Genomic DNA, 19,880 nt, shown 5'->3' with positions numbered 1-19,880 from the left:
AATTCTGTCCCTGTATGGAAATGCTAAAGTAATAGAGAATAAACCAGAACCTTTTGGAAGGGAGAGCAAAGCAAATGCTATGGACAAAAATATTTGCCAACTGTGGAACTCGAGGTATTAGATTCTTAATAAGGTCTCAAAGTATTTTGAGCATTAAGATCTATATTTTCTGTGAAGAACTCCAAAATTTGCAAGAAATAATTGCTTGAACTCATCAAGAACTATGTAGACTTAAGTTTTCTTGCGCATGCTAATGGTGGCGTGGACTTAGTATAAGTTCTTCTTTTAAGGACTGTGTAGATCTAAGTTTTCTCTCGAGAATGGCAAAGAATGGAGGTGAGCGGTCTTATTTCGTCCGCAGGTGAGGATGGTGCCCTGACATCGCACGGAGAAAGCAGCCATGACTCAACTTTGGACATGACTGATGTGATGGACATCAGCTGTGATCCCCCAGGGCCATCCTCAGGACGAGCTTTGTCATCCACAGCCTCTTCCTCTGTATCGCGAATCTCATCACGGCCATCTTCGCATGTAGACGAAGAAATCCAGGCTGTTACAACTCGCTTGCATCAGGTGACTGTGACTCACCCAGATTCAACAAGGGCTTCCCCTTTTATTCAGAGGACCCCCAGCTTAGAAGATAATCGAGCTCTGACTTCATCAGCTGAAGAACTATCTTCAACTCTAGGGTCTGGCTTTAGAGTGGCAGAATTGACAGACTCTGTATGGGTCCCCATCGATAGGCCTGAAATAAAATCTAGCAGCCAGAGTCCTGACTTTATCCAGATTAATAGGCCTCAAGCAGTCCCAGTTACAGTAGAGAGGGGGTCTTCAACATCTCCCAGAGAGCCAAGATACAGTGGGTCTAGAAGCTCAGTAAATATAAGATCAACAGCCTCTTTTAATGAACAAGGATTGTCAGCTAAGCATTTCGTGTCATCAAGAAAAGTATCAACCGCATCAAACAAAGAAGTACTCAAGCCAATAGAAGACACAGTAGCATTAGAAGGTAAAATGATGACTCAAGCAATGGCCAGTTTGACACCATCAAGAAATTCAGGCAAAGGAGTTTGTGAAGCTAGAATATCTCCAAATTCATCAATGACTTCTTCAAGGGAACTAGTTACATCTACTGATCAACCTGATTATATAAGGAAATCAGGAAGTGACTCTTCAGCATTAGAAACTGAAGACAGTGCTTGCAAAGATGATAAAAAATCTGAAATTGGCATTACACCAAATGTTTGGGCAAAACGTTCAGTGAAGAATACATCTAAAAGCTGTGAGACTGATTCTGGTATGTCACAAGAGGATTCATATCCACCATTGGGCAAATCATTGGCTACTTCAACGGCAGTTACAGAGTATAGTGAATCATCTTGGGGATCTAGAAATAAAATTAAGAAGCCACCTTCTACCACTACATCCGAAGATGATCTTTGGTTAGCAACGGAGAATAAAAAGGAGAAGAAAAAGAAAAAGAGAGGTAAACCAGTATCCCAGGAAGTTGAATCCCGGCCTCAGGGCGATGGATCTGATGCACTGGGATCGCAAAATATTTTTATTAAAATTTCAGAGTCAGGTGGAGGTAAAATAAAGTCAAGGCAGGATGATAAATTGTTGCTTAGTAATGAACCAGAAATTGAGAATACCCCTTTAGAATTAGATATAGATGCAGATTATTTTCATGCAGCAGAAGAGTACCATGAACCATCTGTAGAAAGACTTGATGACTTTGATGAGTTTCAGAGGGACAGTTTTCTTGAACCCCAAGCTGAATATTTCCAAGAAGCCCAGGAGTCTACCATACCAACTTTGGAAGACTTTGAGCTACAACCAGATGAAGAAGAGCATGAAGGGAGCAGCCATGAACCAGAAGAAGCAATGCTCAGATCATTACATGATGACAATGATCTTGCTAGAGCTCTAGAAGAAGCTTACTCCTCAGATGATAATGTTCCTGTACAAACTAAAACAAAGACGCGTACACATTCACGATCAAGGCAGAGTAGAACTTCAGAAATGTTTCCTTTTAAAGATGATACGTCAGATGATGAGGAGGAGGTTTTACTTAGGCGGCGTATTGTTGTTTCGGCTACTGTCACAACATCGGCTAGTCGCTCTTCTGTGACTGATGAAACAAGCACAGATGAGCGTGGTGAAACAAGTGGAGATGATCGTGGAGAATCAAGTACTGATGACAGAAAAACAGCAACAAGCGAAAGTGATGTGGGAGCCAATCCAAATCCACCCACAAGTTCCAGTTTGAAAAGTAAGAAAAAAAAAAAGAAAAAGCGTTAAAATATATAGAGTTAAAATTGTTAATAAAGAAGTGCAGGACATTAATTAAATACAATTTTCAAAAGCTTAACAATGTTGCGATTTACTGTACAATAAGTGGAGTTAACCAATATATAGTAAATTGATATAAAAGAAGATTCATACCTAATGTACAATTAACTTCTGCACACTCGTGAAAAAGAATTCTTTACGTCTGGAAATAAAATTTAAGATTTGAAGTTATTGGCAAGTGAAATTTTTTGTTATTGTGGTAAGAGAATATTGGAACTATTAATAAGTAATGTGTGGGAGAAATGTCTATTTACTTATAATCTCATTATATTTATACATGAAAAATAAAAGCCACAAACACTTTCTTGAACAGGGGGAGGGGGGGGAAGAAAAATACAGTATACTTTAAACCTAAACATGCTTATGTAAGGTATACCTTATTTGGATCTAACCAGATTTCAGGAACATTTGGTTTAAAGCTGAGCTTACTGAATTTGAAATGTTTAAAAATTTGCCGTAAAATGATGTAAAGAATTTTTCCCTTAGGTCCTAATCTTGAATTTGAATTACTGTATTAGTAGGAAGTAAAGATACAGTAAACGAATCCACAAGGGCCATGATGATGGTTGACTAAGGCAGTCGATTAAGGTAGTGTCTGGGATCATCCCAGGCGTAAGTTCGAACCCTCATCACAGCCCCTTGTGGATTTGTTCATTTGATATATCACACTATTGTGATTTGTGTATGTGTATTAAAGATACAGTAGTTTCTCAGCAGAGTAGGAACTTGGATACACATTTTTAGAAATAAAACTAGCATTATAATGTTTTATTGAAGCATGCAATTCACAAGAATTCTTCTTGGAAACAATTTGTTAAATATTTCACTAATTTATAGTCTTTGGATTTGCTACTCAGTGAAATGGTGTGCTTAAAGAAACATTGGTTGCTTTTACAGTAGAATATAAATTGATATTTAAAGTCAGCTTGGTAAGCTTATGAGAGGAATGGCAAGTATCAGGTGTTCTTGGTAGATCACAGTGGGATTTATTGTAACATGGAAGCTAATTCGATAGAATGTAAGTAGTGAACACAATCATTAGTTCATTTGAAATATCGGCATCTTTGAGTATAGTAACAGAAAAATAACTGTTTTAACTGTAATGAAAATGTAATTTTTGTTTTTTTACAATAATTATATTACTTTAATTATATTTATCTGTAATATAACTATTTATATATTGTAACACAAGCTGAATGGGGAATATAATTAAAAAGTATCCTGAAACATCATTGGTAAACAGGTCATTGCAAACTTTGACGATATTGTCAGATATCTTAACAGTCAACCTGGAAACTGAATGTTGTATGAAAATTAGGTAAAAGATATGTTAAGTATGCAGTCAAACACCATGATGTTAAAAATATATCAAGGAAACATGGTTTGTGAAGGCGGTTCCTTGCCTTCCAACTTACTTGCTCACTGATAGAAGCCCACTAGCAAGATAGTTAATTAGCCAAGAGTTCATTTTACCCAAGGCAAGAGAAAGACGAGTATATGAGCCTTAGTGGCATTACCTTAACAAAGGGCCATGTTCTTCCTTTAGATGCTGTAGATACTTAAAATTGTTTCTTAATGCCTGTGACAGATTTTTGTCCTTCATGGTTTTATTGGGCAGCATACCTTTCTTTGTCACACTGTTGTCTGGCTGGTCCTTCATCAGTGCTGTCATGTGTGCCACACATTCTATTGTGTACTGGGTGAATTTTAAATTTAAGGTTATATATATATATATACTGTATATATATAAAATCCTGCATACTGTATAATATATATATATATCACTGACTCCTCACCATGAAAGACTATTCACTCACTCACCAAACTATTCAAAAGTATTGGATAGTCGAGACTATTTACAACCAATACCCGATAGTGCTAGGTGGTCACAGATCAGAAATCGTTTTCATCAACTCAATTCACTGTAGGGGAGAACTCGAGTCTCAATTGTAACCACAAAGTTGCATAAACCACAACCCGAATGTATCGGAAAGACTCGTCTTTCTGATACATTCAGCTTTATGTCTATGTATAATAATCTCTAACCACAATGTTCTTGCATAAAAAAAATAGAGGGACTTGAGGAAATTTGTCGGATGACACATTTCAGTATCATTGGAATATTTGTCATCAAAATATGGATGATGTATTTAACATCATTGGAATGCTGATGTGTTAATATTACTATAATTCCTCAATTTTGTATTAATTATTCAGTTAATTCAATGAAAGGAATATTGTAAATACAATATCCAATACCAGGAAAAGAGAACCATTGGTAGTAGCTAGTTGCTCAGGTTTGTTTGTTTCTTGAGCAAAGATGTTGGAAGGCAGGGTATGATACTTGAACATGGGTATCTGATCATTGTGAAAACTATAAATATTTAACTACCTCTCTAAAATTGTCTTTTACATAATTTCTAATGTAAATACATTTTGCAGCTGCAAAATGTATTCATATGAATATTAACAATGGTTATGTTGTAAAAATAATTGCTAAAAAACATGGCAAAACTGTGTGTGTAATTTGTCTGAAGTGCCATTGAAAGTGAGGTACTGTAATGTGAATGCCTACTTTATGACCTTTAACTACCAGCTTCTACTTATGCAATTTTCGTAAGTGTCTGGAAATATAATTAATTGTACAGTGCTGATGCTGATTATCTGGATTAATTGATGCCTTTGGCTGTCTGGAAAACTGAAATTCTGAATAATATGAAAAACCTTCGTGGTATAATGTTTTGGCAATTTTCCTGTAATGGCGATGTTGATTGGAATGAATAATATATGTAATTAGTATGTGTAGGAAATACATGACAGACTTATCATTTGGTACAAGTAAGTGTCTGCCGCCACGAACTTGTGCAGAGACTTCTTTGGCGATGACAGTGGAGAACTGGATAATTGTCTTTCCAGATAATCCAAGAATCTGAATTATGGCTTTCCTGTTGTATTATTGTAGACTAAATTATGATTGCTGTAACATATGTAGCCTTTGGTGCTTAATATGGAAGTCAGCAAAGTTGGTGAAATTATGCATATTTATGCAGAATACCCATGCTAATATTAGCATTAATTATTAGTTTCTTGCTGTCTATTATTGTTTTTCAAATTCTTTGATAATTATAATCTGGTTTCATTAGGTATGAAAAATTACCAAAAGCAAAAGTAATCATCTCATATCTGGACCTCCAGTTTGACAATACACTTTATAATGCCATTACATTTTGCATCAAATGCAGGAGAAACGTAGGATATTTCTGGCATGGATTTGCTTTTCGGCTCCAGAAAAAGCATCGGCTAGCTATTCATATCTTACCATAGTAAAAAGCTTCCAAAAATACTAGATTCAGATGTTCACTGCATTTAATTATGAAACTGTTCCTGCATAATTCATTGAGAACTAGATTTGCTAGTAATATAGCTGATCCAAGTGTGCCTACTTACATGAGTAAGTCGAGGAGTCTTTGAGTAGAATATGGTGATGGATGTAACACTTCTAAAAGATTACATATTATCATGGCTTCTGAAGAGTCAAGCTTCCATAGATAATGATAATGCTTCACTTACCACTATACAGAATCAGTGCAATATTTAAGTTTAATCTGCTGCAATAGTATTATTAGATTATGTGTAGGTCTTGTGAAAAGTAATTATCCTTGGAAAAAGATTAATCTAGCAGATATTTTGGGCTATTCATATTAGGCAGTACATGTGTACTTAAATAAAAGGAAATGGTTAGCAAGTAATGTTTTTTTATATTTTAGTAGCAACACAATAATCTATTAAGTACATGTAGCCTGATGCACAATACTTGCAAATAAAATATTAGCAGTCTCTCTTTAAATAAGAGTGTATTCAAGAAATATGCAGTTCTGTATATATATAATCCATTCAGTAGGGATTTTAGTGGCCAAACTCAAAACACTTAATTGAAGCACTTGGAGGTTAGACTTAGTCTTGAAAAATAGTTTAAGGGTTATTACTTTGTAGATCTATTAAAATTAGGCAAAAAAAAATGTAATACTCATATGTACTTTTTGATATTTATGATAAGTGATTAAGTCATCAGTAAACTTACACAGTGCATCCTCTGCCTTACCTATACTTAGTGAGAAATTACATTTAGAACCATTAATGTATGTATATAAATGTATACTCTTGATCCATTATGCTAATTAGCTTCACAATATGTCTGATAGATACTGGAGTATCTTTATGTTATTTGTGACAAGAATCCTGGTTATGCCCATGAAAGGTCACTTGTGTGTAGCAAACTTGTATTGTCTGTTTTTATGTTAATGGTTTCTTTGTTGCTATATTGTTTAACATTGGTGTCTGTGCTGGGGAAAAATGAGTAAATCATGATAGTAATGTACTGTTGTTTTTACTATTATTTTGGGCATTACAGTATGTAGGTTGCTTAACAATCTGGGTAAACATTGCTTTTATGTGTTAGTCTGTTATAAGTTAAACGTATATACTGTATCATGAAATTAAATTTGCAAGCAATTACTTTCCTGAATATTTTAAGAAATAAAATCATGAAGAAATTAACACTTGATGAATAATGTGAAAATGTATAACCACGTAGAGAAAATGAAATAAGAAATTACTTGAGCACTTTTGTGTTAATAAACACATCATGATTAACGTGTGTGTGTATGTGTATGTGTGACCGAAAGGGTGAGATCAATGATTCTAGCTTGAATCATCTTTATTTTTCTTCACTTGAGAAGAAAGTTGAAAAATTAAGTCTCCAAAGTTAATTTTTTGCAGTTTTATTTCGCTTGACACTAAAAGATGGATTTTGTTAACTCTTGTTAACATTGTCAAAGGCAGAGTTTGAATGATTACATAGTTTCTTGCTGCATGATATATACCCGAGGATGAGGTGAAGGGGACGAGTTGAAGGTGAAGAAGAATAGAGATGATTCACACTAGAACAATTGATCTCACTCTTTCCTGACTCTAAAAGATGCATTTTGTTAACTCTTGTTAACATTATTAAGGGCAGAGTTCAAATGGTTACAAGGTTTTGTGCTGCCAGATATGTAGCCAGGGACGAGGTGAAGGTGAAGCACTTCGTTTATGGGCCAATAGGCCCAGTGCATCATACCAATCTCATATGTTTCCATGATGGCTGGGGCAGTGTATTGGATGTTTTGTTGTGTCCTCGAAGATGGCAGAGTGTAAATTTCTCTTCCTGATAGGGAGCAGTCGCTTGGTGTAGGGATTGAGTTAGACTCTTCACTGTCTCCCTTTCCCTTCTTTCCATGGCAAGACCATTGGCAGAGTTACTCGTCTTGGTGGGAAAATGGTTGTATAAAGCCTGGTAAGGGAATAGAGTCCAGATTGACCCTTTTGAGTCTAGCTCAGAAAATTTGATGCTGGTTTCTGCTATGCAATAATAACCAGTCCGAAGTTGAAGAAAGTATTTACAATATTGTTGAGCTATATATTTTCTTGTTTTAGATTTTGATAACATTTTTATTCAATAATAGCTTGCAGTAAATAGCATCAGTATACAGTACAGAATATGAATATGCAGTATGTTGATTAGGCCCATATGTGTGTATGTGTATTAACACACACATTATGTACATTTGTGGCACTGACTGCTGTGTATGTTCATTTGCATGATTTTGAAAGTACAGTACAGTACATAGATGTCAAATCCCTTGAGAGTTATTTGTAGACCACTAACATTTTTCTAACACTTTACAAATAACATAATTATTTTAAAAAATCCCCATTTAAATAATTTATTCATAGATAATTATTAACCTTGCACACACCACCTTGTATGTAATAATGTGTCTTCTTCGTTCTTGCTCTAAGGTCTGTAAAATTTGCTCAAAATAATGATGAATTCTCTTTGAAAATAAGTTGGCACTCTTTAGTTTTTCACTAACAAGACAATCTTTTATACATAAAAATTATAGTATTAAATAAATTATTTTCCTATTGATATAATATTAATCTAACTCGTATTCATTACTGGCATTTTATCCTCTATTTTATTATGTGAAATTTTGATCTTGTACAACTTGATATTTTGTTAATGTTAAAGTAACATTTCCGATACCAGGCCAGGTACCGGAACCACTTAACATATGAAGCATTATGTATTCATCAGAACACTAGTTATATTAATCCTGGTTCCCTCCCAGTTATTGCCAGGTGCACAGGGTCAGATGATGATTGGGAGGAGCTCCAGGTGTTGTAGAGTTACTTGCAGCCTTTATTTCAAGCCATGTTACCGGATGAAGCAAGTGCCAGGATTCTATTTTAAGTTTAAGATATTGATTTATAGTTTTATATAATTTCTCTGAAGCCATTTGATACCTCTGTACAGTTTTTGTTAAGGACCCAAGTGTCATTTTGGGGCATTTTTCTTATTTAACATTTAGTGACATTGATATGATACGAATGTAAATTTTTATAAACCTTAACTAAAACTAAACTTTGTTGTTAGGACTTCTGTAGGTTAAAAAGTAAAAAAAGTAATTTGCACCTTTTGAAGTTTTGTGGAAATTAACAGAATTAATTTTCATTTGACAATTTTTTATATATAAGTGCTCTCTGGTTATATATAATTTTTGTTTATAGTTGTTATTGCAATGTAAGATCATTATTTTGATTCACTATTGCCAGTTACTTCAGCTAACATTTTAACTGTGGTAATTGACACTATTTGTTACAAATTTTTGTAATTAACAGCCTTTTGCTACACTTTTTTCAAAATTTTCAATACATTACAGTATTTAGATTTTGTTTTAAAGTTGCCAGTTTTTAGTACAGTATATTAATTGAGAATATGTATGAGCCTTATAATTTATATACATAAAATCATGATTTTTTTTTTTTTTAGAACATGTAAGCTATTAAAATAATTGAGAATTAAGGTGAAGTATAATGAAAATTCAATATTTAGCTATGTTAGTATGTATAATTTTGAAAAATTTCTGTACAACTGGTGAATCAAATCAAAATGTGTTTGTAGATTGTCTTATTGATCATATAATTTTAATGTTTGATTTGTATTTTGTGTTATTACAACTGTCCCTTGTATTCTCTCCATTTATATGTTTTATGTTGAAATGCTTAATTGGATTTTGCTAAAAATATGAATGGAGACTTGCCAGTATGCAATATAAAATGAAGACAATGGTCTGAATGTACTTTAAGGTTAATGAGGGCTGGAAATTTTGTAGCGATAAAAAGAATTTGATTGTAGGACTAATGTTTTTGAGCCATCGTGTGTTTACTAATATTGTTGTCACATACGAAGCAAGCTGACTGGGGTGTTTCGTAGGGGTGTGTGGGGCATCTGGATCATGCCATCAACTCAAATCTTTGGCTGTGTTGGAGTTTATGATTTAACTAAATTTATTGTAATCTGCATTGAATTAATTGAACATTCATGTTTAGAGTATTAACTATTATTTTAAATATAACTAGGAAAATTTTAATTCTCACTTTAAAAGGCTGCAGTAATTTTTTGATGTTGGTTACACACAAATTTAGTGAATCACTATCAACATACTGTAATTTATTATTAAGAAACTTACAAAAAAGATAAAAAACTGTGATAAAATCTTCTTGGCTGTTTTCTTAAGATCTTATTAGTCTGGTTCATATTTTGAGATGATATAAACTTTAAAATTAGCATAAACCAAAGTTATTAAAACTTGGTCAGTATCGTATTTCAGTTATTATAGTACACCTGTATAACAAATTTTTGTTATTAAGAGCACATTTTCTGTTGTGTGAGATGAGGATCACCTATGTGATGGCTCTCTTCAGTGAAGAGTACCTTTTATTGTCCTGTACTGTATTACAGAACTAAATTTTGTCACACTTTCCTAATTGGTTTGATACATTAGCTGTATTAATTTCTTTATTGTATTACCGTGTTGATCTATGCCATGTACTTCATTGTGCTGCATATTGATGAATTGTATTAATAAGTGATTTTTTGTATTCTCAAGTTCTTTCGTAAGGCAGCCAAGTAAGGAACTATTTATGTATGTGTGTGCTACTTTTTCCTAGTAAATGAAAATTCCAAAATTGCTTTTATTTACATGCAGCTCTAGATTTTATCAGTCAAGGCCCACCTCCAACCATACACATTCCAGGCCAATCGGCTTTCTCAGTGATATATAAAATGTTTAGAATCATTTTACGTTTTCTAGGTTATTTTGCGGAGTATAGTAATACATTTGGTGTCAAAATAATCACAAGTGAATTTTCTAGAGTATAAATACAAAACAAAAGGTGTATTAATAATAGTGTTTGACTACATTGAATATGGAAATGCTTATGAATATTTTAATATTCGTAATTTTTTATTGTAAATAAAAAAAACTAAGTATGGAAATATGTGCACATGATCTGGGTATAGAGCTATAAAAAGAAAATAAACATAGTTTTCATACTTTACTGTTAGAGAATTTGCAAAACAAAGAAAAATGTGCAAAAGGCAGAACATTTATTTCTTGATAGGATAGTTAATTTGAGGATAATTCATTTTATCTGGGACAACAGTATAATTAATATATATATATATATATATATATATATATATATATATATATATATATATATATATATATATATATATATATATAATAAACACACACTCACATATACATACACACACATTAGGCATATATCAAGATTCCCTCCCAAGGTGAATCTACTGACCTTCCCAAGGACGTATCTCCACAACAGTTAACAAACTCCCGGGTATCTATATATTGTATTGCTAGGTGAACAGGTATTAGACGAAAGGAAATGTGCCTAACCATCTTTGTCCTGCATGGAAGTCAGACCTAGGATTTTTTATTGTGAGTTGAGAATGTACACAACTGTACGAACATTAAAATGTTATTGCTTTGATTTTGGCTAGAGTGAATATGATAGCCTGCATATTGAATTCTGTGCCTTTTTTTTTCTTAGTAGTAATAGTAGTAGTAGTCTGTGAAAAAAGTCGGCTCTAAAAATTTCTGATACTTTAATCTAATAATAATAAGGCTATGTAATGTGAGCTAATCACGAATGTAATGCACTGCTGTAACGTGCATCTATAAGTAGAGAACTATCAGGAGAAAGTGCCAAGTCATTACGGCTACATAATGCTTCGAAGGGACCTAGATAAGGATTTGGGATGGGGCAGGGGAGAAGGAATGGTGTCCAACCACTTGGACGGTCGGGGATTGAACGCCGACCTGCATGAAGCGAGACCGTCGCTCTACCGTCCAGCCCAAGCGACCACTTCTTTCGGCATCATACTTGCAGAATTTATAATGATCATTCTGGTTAAATTAATGTTTAAAATGATGTGTAGCAGTAGGATTTGAGGCAGGGTTTGTCAGTGCTGATGTTTTTCTTGTGAGAATTTTGCTTGATATTTGAGAGCAGAAAATGAGAACAGTGAATATAACACGAGTGAGTACAAATTCTTATATTTTAGTTATTAGACATGTTTGCTTTGCTTATGAACTAGAACTTTCCAGCTTATAATGTCGGTATAAAATTATGATATATTTATTATTATTAAGGATTCTGATTTTGAACTCTTAATATGTTAATAAATATGTTATCTTTTTACCAAGTATTAAAACATTGAACATAAAAATGCCTTTTCTGTGAGAACATTAGAGGAGCTTTGCTTAGTTTAGCCACTGAGAAGGTTGCTCACTTACAATGGTGCAGTTTGGACAACCCTGATGGTAACAGTTTTTGATACAAGAAATATTGCTTCTTGTAGGTGCTTTAGTAGTGATAGTTATTTCGGCAAGTTCTTTCTTCATTAGTATTTGAGGAAAAAATAGAGCTTGTACAGTACAAGTCTTCACTAATTGAGTCTATTTCAACATTGTTTTAGCATTTCAGTTGAACTTTTTCTAACAAATATTCAACAGTACTTAAGACTCTCCCACCCCCACTACGCGCTCCGTAGACTACCTCAAGGTGCGCCAAGCATTGGCCGTGAGCGTGCAGCCAGACTCAAATTTTATACTCTCTTTAAGTTTTCTCGCCTCAATTTTCGTCTTATGGCATTAATTTTGGTATTTTTTTGTTCACAATAGAATTCTTAACAGGAATGTATACATATGAAGTCCAAAATCCCGGCATGTCACCCACAACAAACTCACAAATCGGCCGAGGGTTACCCGTAAGCGCACAACACCACCAAAATGTGTGTACTCTGTGAGATTTTCACCTCAATTCTCGTCCTACGTCATTCAATATGGTATTAATTTGTTCACAATAGAAGTCCCTACAGGGGTTTATGCATATTAAGTTCAAAATCCAAGCCCCTGCCCCCTGCAGCAAAGGTGAAAGTCAGCCAAGCGTTAGCCGTGAGCGAGCACGCATTTGCATATCCGCTACACCTGCACACAAATGTGTATAATCTTTTTAGTTTGATAACGTCAATTTTCGTGTTAGGCCATTCATTTTGGTATCAATTTGTTCACAATAGAATGTTCTATAGGAATATATACATATGAAGTTCAAAATCCGGCTATTGGATAAAAAATGAAATTTTAATATATTAAAATTGGACATCATAGACGTTCCTCCCGTACATCCGCAGAGCTAATTACAGACGTCGTATACGTCCCTCCTGAACAAAACGTGTTAATACTTCTCAAACTCCAACATATTGGTACAGTACTTAAATAACTTAATCTTAAACATTTTTTCAACTTAACACTATCGTGATGACTAGTCGTATGTTTCTGTTTCTTCAGCAACATGGTAATTGTTTAACAAATTGAAAGCCATTCTTAAATACTTTACTCCATCTTATGTCTATATAAAATGCAATATCTATTTGTTTGATGATCAAACTATACATCAGAAAATTAAGAAATGGCAATGTTTTTGTCAACGCTGGACCATTATCATTTCTGTCTAAAGTAGGAAGTCGGACACTTGGGGCTAGTCTAACCCAACTTTCCAAGATCACACACAAGGAGTGTGTGTCATAAGCCAATGCCACCCTTTAAGAAATACTGGCATTTTTATCAATCTTATGCAATTTTCATGGTCTGAAACTGGGGTGTGTTTCTATAGAGATTTAGCTGCTTTTCAGTGCGTTATACAGTATCGTAATATTAAATTTTGAGAGAGAGAGAGAGAGAGAGAGGGAGAAGGGTAGGGAGGGTGGAGAGAGAGACACAGAGCTGGGTACCTCATCTAGTATATAAATAGACTGTATAATTTTTTTTTTATACAGGGTTTGAAGTTGACATGCTTTTTATCAATTGCAGGATTTGATAGTGTTGAAGATCTGAGTATGAGCAGTTGTTCTTCCTCTCACCACAGTGGAGACCCAGCACTGCTGTGAACATCTACACACTTACTCTTGTAGGGGTAAGTATTTTTACCTACACAATCTTATGTTCATAGTGTAAAAATCAAAATTGCAATGATTTATATAAATATTGATGTGGTACAAGAACTTAAAAGATTAAGACTTGTGCCAAGAGCTGTATGGAGGAGCAGTACAGTTACAAACGTGTAGAAATATAATATGCATATCTTTTGGGTAATGCGTGTTTTATGTTGATCACTTACTCGGTAGACTTGGTAGCGGTAGTCAGGCAGACTGAAAATTCCTTTTTGAGGTTGAACTATTGATGTCCTAATTCTTTAGGACACACTTCGTCTGTTCTTGTAATCTTAATTCATCATGTGCCATTGCTACTACTGTACTAGATTTCATGGGTCATAGAAAGAACATAGAGTAATTCACAAAGATTATGAGTGCTCTAGTTAGCAAAGGAGTTCTAAAGAAAGAGAGAAGGTCATTGGTTATTTGTTTACATTTTTATTAAGGACTAGTAACAATCATTGCAACTGTTGTTATGCAAAATAACCAATGATTACTGTTATTAAGTTATCATAGTACAGTATATATTATCCACTGCAGTGACCCATCTAGTAAATCAAAATTGTGTCTTGCCGTAAATCAGTAACACGTAGTAAACATTGTTTTATGTTGTTTTATCGTCCACCACATACAATGCATATTACACATACAATGTAAAGGTAAAATTATTTACTTTGAGGCAAAAAACATAATACATAGTTTACTGAGCCATCCAACATGGTGTTTCAACTGTTATCAGCTATCTAGCAAAGCAAGGCTTCTCTGCTACCTACTCTGTACAGTATAACAAAACATTACCTACTGCTGTGCTATGAAGTCACCCAACACAGACATCGGTAAGTATGTTTTATTACTGTTAATATTCCTTTGAATATCAAATGATATAACTGCAAATTATTTAACAGAGAATATATTGTATAATATACTAGTGCATCTCTTCATGTGATATAATGGGCAATGTTATACATCATGCAATACATGAGTGAGTTGCTTGAAAAGCAGTATAGCATCGTATTTGCAATATACAGTATCTGCCTTTCAGTAGCTACAACATAGCTTACTACTGTTAAGTCGTGTTTAATTTTTATTGTGAGTTAGCTATCACAAATGTCATTGCTTCTGTAAAGTGAAAGCACAATATATTGCTTACCTACTATGAATCCAAATCATTTAGTCATTGTTTTAGTACTGTAATATACTGTATATTAATAATGTAATAATTTGTATATTATGAAAATGCATTTATTTGTATGTCATCCCTATTTTAAATACCATAATAGTTCCAATCAAATTTTGACTCCTGTACAATGGCATTTATTATAACATCACTTGTGCCAGTGAAACATGCATGAACTTCTTGGCATATTATGACATAAACAATAGCTTACACAAGCAATATTCTTCACATATTGCTCTTAGCATGTAACTACGGAAGATTTGTTACACACCCAGATATCCCTCTTGCTTTTTTTAATACATTTACATACAGTATTCAGATAGATTTCTCAATATTTCAACTTCATAATGTTAATCTGAATATTGGAATGCCTATCTAGATCACGGCATGTATTTTGTCTTGAGAGAAAGAGTAAAGGCAGGAAAAAGTATTCTTCTTGAAGAAAACTTTGTACTATAGAATACTATCTTGAATTATTTATATCTAATGGACATGCTGCATGTCAGATCAGAGCCAGGAATTTTGCAAGTTACCTCCTCATCTCTTATAGCCAATATCTTCTCATTTACCAGTTTATTAACTAAATATTTGAATTTTAGTCTCTCGATAGTTCTATATACACTATGTATATATATAATAAAATATGCCTAGATAAAAACACTATTTCAGTATAACTTATTTCTTGAGTAGCAAACATTGATAGTACTGTAATAGATAATTAAAATGGGATATGATTTTTAGTCATGGTAGATACATGTATCAAGATAGAAGTACAGTACAGTATTACAAAATTTAGATAGTGCACATGGCTTCTGGCTACTTATCTATTTATTAATATAAGGCTCTGAATGCTGAGTAGGTTTATATGCATGTCTATTGATAGTTTCCTGTACAGGTAATTAGCCAGATATTGCTGCAAAACCCTTAAAAAGTGACAGACCATACCAAATATATCAGAGGTATACACAAATATTTATGAAGGATACTTCTTGTAGAACTTCTCTTGACATTTTGTCAACACTTGAGAACTTGAGAGTAACTTGAGACTGGTTTGAAATTAAGGATGAAATTTGCATTTTGTTCTATTAGAGAAGCAGGTGATATATATAAACAAAGTTAGTCATGTATGCTATTCTGAATTTGTATCAGTGATATGTATATTATAGGGAAGGGCTATAAATTGTGCCAAGAGATTATAATGCAGTATATGTCTAAAACATTCATCATGGCTATTCATGCCCAAGGTGTATGTATGCAAACAAGGTGTAATTATATATAAATTATTTAGTTAGATAAATATATTGTATTAGCATTGATAAAATTACATTTCGGAGTAATTTTGGGGGGATTATAGATTAAAACAAAATGAAGAGTAGGCATGATTTCACTATAGCATCTGGGGAATTGTTAGATAATGGTAATCTCTCCAATTCTGCAGTTTTACATTTTTTATATTAACAAATTTCCCACTCTAATCATGTTTTGTTCTTGTGAAACAATTTGTTTTCTTCTGTGATAAGGATACTCTCCTATATGACAATTTACATTTGTTTTCGTTTGCTTTTCTTCACACATTTGTATGTAACTCACTGACTCAGGGTCAGAGGGAAGGAAATTAATGAAGACTCCTCCTTTTTTGGTTCAATAGTCTTCAATGCTCAAAAGTGTTGTTCTTTTCTTGTACATAAAAGCTGTTGTGAGATGCACTCTTTGAATTCTTGAGCCGAGTCATTGTAGTTTAGCCATGTGAAGGGAATGATATAGCATTAAACAGTGCTTCAGTGCAACAGAATTATATTTTATTACTGTGCTCAAGATAACAGTGCTGATGTTCGGATGTAATGGGATAGCTCCGTGTAATGAAAGAGAGAAAAGTCTTCATGGATGCCTATTACTACTGCAGCAGCTGAACTATGACAAAATTTAAGCTAACAATCTAGCTAATGCAAAAATGTGAACATTTTCGATTATTATATTCATAGAATAGCCAATTTTATACATTATGGATCTCTGTCCTGCCAGTAGTTATAATTTTACTTCATTTGTGTATCTTGTACTCTTTGCATAGATTTAATAATGTAATACAATTATGCAATTTAAAAAAAAAAACGATAGATATATGTATATATGTTGTACCTATTAGCTATAGTTGCATGGCTAGCCAAATTTTTTTTAAATCTTAAAAAATTGTAGATTTATCTTAATATATAATTTAATGAACATGACAATAGTTTTTAAATTTGAATCAATGGTATCTTATCAATCTGACCAAACTTAAGGTTGCCTATTAGCCCTTGATATTGCATAATTTAGGTAAAATTAGGCTTAAGTTAGTAATCAATATTAACTTTATTAAGGGCACATTAATTTTGAAAGGAATATATGAAAATATGCAAAATTGCTCTGGTTGTTAGGCAAAATGGTCTTCTTGCTTATTAGAACTAGTAGTGTGATTCTGGCTATTAGGTACCTGTAAAGACAGCAAGTTGTTTGATTAATTTAACTAGAAATTTAGACAAATTCTACAGATATCTAAGAAAGAATGAAGAATTTGGTGAATGGCAAAAATTATTCAGTATTAAGTAATTTAAACTTTTTATTTTAAAATGTTCTAAATAATATTCCTTATGTTTTGCAAAATTGATATACAGGGGTACCTCGGTTTAAGAATTTAATCCGTTCCTGGTGACGGTTCGTAACCCGAAAATTCGTAAACTGAAGCGAATTTCCCCATGATAAATAACAGGAAATGAGTTAATCCATTCCTGACTCCCCAAAAACTTCACTTGAAAGTAAATTTTATACCTAATTCACCCAAATCTTCACTACAAAAGTATGTTCAAGTTATTACTTACCCTTGCTGATGACTCCTGTTAGCATATGGAAGATGGTGAGGAGGAGAGGTGTTACTGTTTGGAAGGGGAGTCCCTTTCCATTATAACATCAGGCAGTGAAGATTTCTCTGGAGTGCACTCTCTGGCACGTTTTGCCTGCATACCACTAGGTCCTGGTTGTAGCTCACTGCTTGATTTTCTCACTTTTCTCACAAGGAAACATTCCATTGAAGATTGTTTTTCCCTTCTTTGCAACACTTGTCTGTAGTGAGGCATCACATTGTCATTAAAAAGATCAATGCAATGGCCTACTACAGCTTTATCTGGGTGATTTTTTTCAGCAATACTTTGTAGTCCTTCCCATACTGCACACATTTTCTTAATTAATGAGGAAGGCACATTCTCTACTGCCTCCTCTTCCTCCCGTGAAGATTTGTTGTACTGTCTAGCTAGTTCAACAACACGAGTACCATTTTCATGCTTACGAATGATCTCTTGTTTTTCCTCTATGGTCATTCTCTCATGTGATTTCTTGCCTGGAACCTTACCACTGGCTTTCTTGGGACCCATGGCGAGATATATAATAACAACTTTTATGCTCAAATTGCCAAAAATCCGAGAAAAAACTGTAAATTATTGTGAAGAATTCAGGCGGGATAGTCACTGGGCATGAGGCACTAGTAAACTGAGGCGTAATCGCCATGCCACCATGCATTAGGTTGGCTGTATGCATATCAACAAACTTGTATCCCGATGCAAAGTTCGTATCCCGATTCAAATTTTCCTAACAAATTGGGCTTGTAACCCAAAAAGTTTGTAAACGGGGACGTTCGTAACCCGAGGTACCTTTGTACAGTATGTGCACATCATGCAATAATTATATAGAAGTAAATAATTATCTTAAATTTAGTAATTTTGTGTATATTCCATTTTCTTATAACAATCATGTGCTTTATGTTGTTTAATGTTAGATAAAATTTTATAATTACAGTAATAATGTAATTCCATGATTTTTCCATTATGAAAAATGACTTTGAACTGTACCACCCAGTTGTTCCCTAAAGCAAGGAACCTTTAGGTCCCAGAGATCTGTGTATTGTCAGAGCAGGTCAGTAATCTACATCAGTACAGAAGAAATCTTTTTCAGACTCCCTGTTGAGTCATGCTGATAATAGGGCAGTCAGTTACCATTCTCTCGAACTGTTCCAGCTGCTACACCTGACCACCACCAGATGGTAGTACAGTATCAGATCAACACTGGCTCCCCTGACTTGAACCCTGTACTAGATGTTTAGTCAAGAGCTGCTCTGTTTTGGTTTGGTTTGTGCCTTTACAGTAGTGGGTATTCTCCGCGAGTTCCATTACATTTGTGATTCCTCAGGCCTTTGACCATGCCCATAGGTGTTTTATGCTGTTACACAGGGTACAACAAGCTGCATCCTGTGCATTAGGGTGAGCTCCTATCTAATTTACCTTCAGTTTCACTTTGGCACAACTAATGTGTCTGAATTTTAAATTTTTTCAAAATTTTCTAAAGCTTTCCTCATACTATCCTAACCAGCTGTCGACAGGGTTTGCCAAGAATTCTTGCATTGACAGCTAGACCTCTTCTTTGTATCATGGGAGCACCCTTTCCTTGAACACTTTTCTTCACACTCATGCTCCATTGCGCTCTTCACAGGTGGGTCTAAGTCTGCTGATGGTGTGGGCGCCTCCATTGTCTTTCCTGACCACACCTTGCATGTGTCTATAGATACTAGGATCTTCATGGCAGATCTTTATGCAATCTTGTATGCACTTTATCATCTGCTTTCCCAATGTCAGCATTCCATTTTTATTGTGGGTGACTCTTGCAGTGCCCTCATAGCCCTGGAGTCATTTAACCCTATGCATCCTATGGTAGTCAAAATTCAACATTATCTGTTTCTTATCTTTAGCAGATTAAGACAGTCAAGTTTTGGTGTGTTCCCAGTCATGGTGGTATTACCATAAATGAACATGCAGACATGCCACAAAGGAAGCTACCTGCACTTGTCCTATTTCCAAAAAAGGCATTACTTATTCAGATTTTTACCCAGTCATTCATTTCTCAATCCGAGATGGCTGACTG

General features: G+C 34.1%; 1 protein-coding gene across 8 annotated transcripts in view; it reads left to right on the top strand.

Moving 5' to 3' along the window:
- Positions 1 to 10,425, top strand: part of LOC123765471 (BCAS3 microtubule associated cell migration factor) — a 39,854-nt gene extending 29,429 nt beyond the window's left edge. For all 8 annotated transcript variants that reach the window (XM_069333973.1, XM_069333972.1, XM_069333975.1 and 5 more), the window contains one exon: positions 362 to 10,425. In XM_069333973.1, coding sequence (XP_069190074.1) covers positions 362 to 2,301 — 1,940 coding nt within the window. In that variant the 3' untranslated portion in view covers positions 2,302 to 10,425. The remainder of the gene's footprint in view (positions 1 to 361) is intronic.
- Positions 10,426 to 19,880: the final 9,455 nt, after the last annotated feature.

Source organism: Procambarus clarkii, chromosome 30, assembly GCF_040958095.1.
Source record: "Procambarus clarkii isolate CNS0578487 chromosome 30, FALCON_Pclarkii_2.0, whole genome shotgun sequence".
In the NCBI taxonomy this organism is placed as follows: domain Eukaryota; kingdom Metazoa; phylum Arthropoda; class Malacostraca; order Decapoda; family Cambaridae; genus Procambarus; species Procambarus clarkii.
The sequence above is the reverse complement of the archived record's forward strand: the minus strand, read 5'-3'. Positions and strand labels throughout refer to the sequence as shown.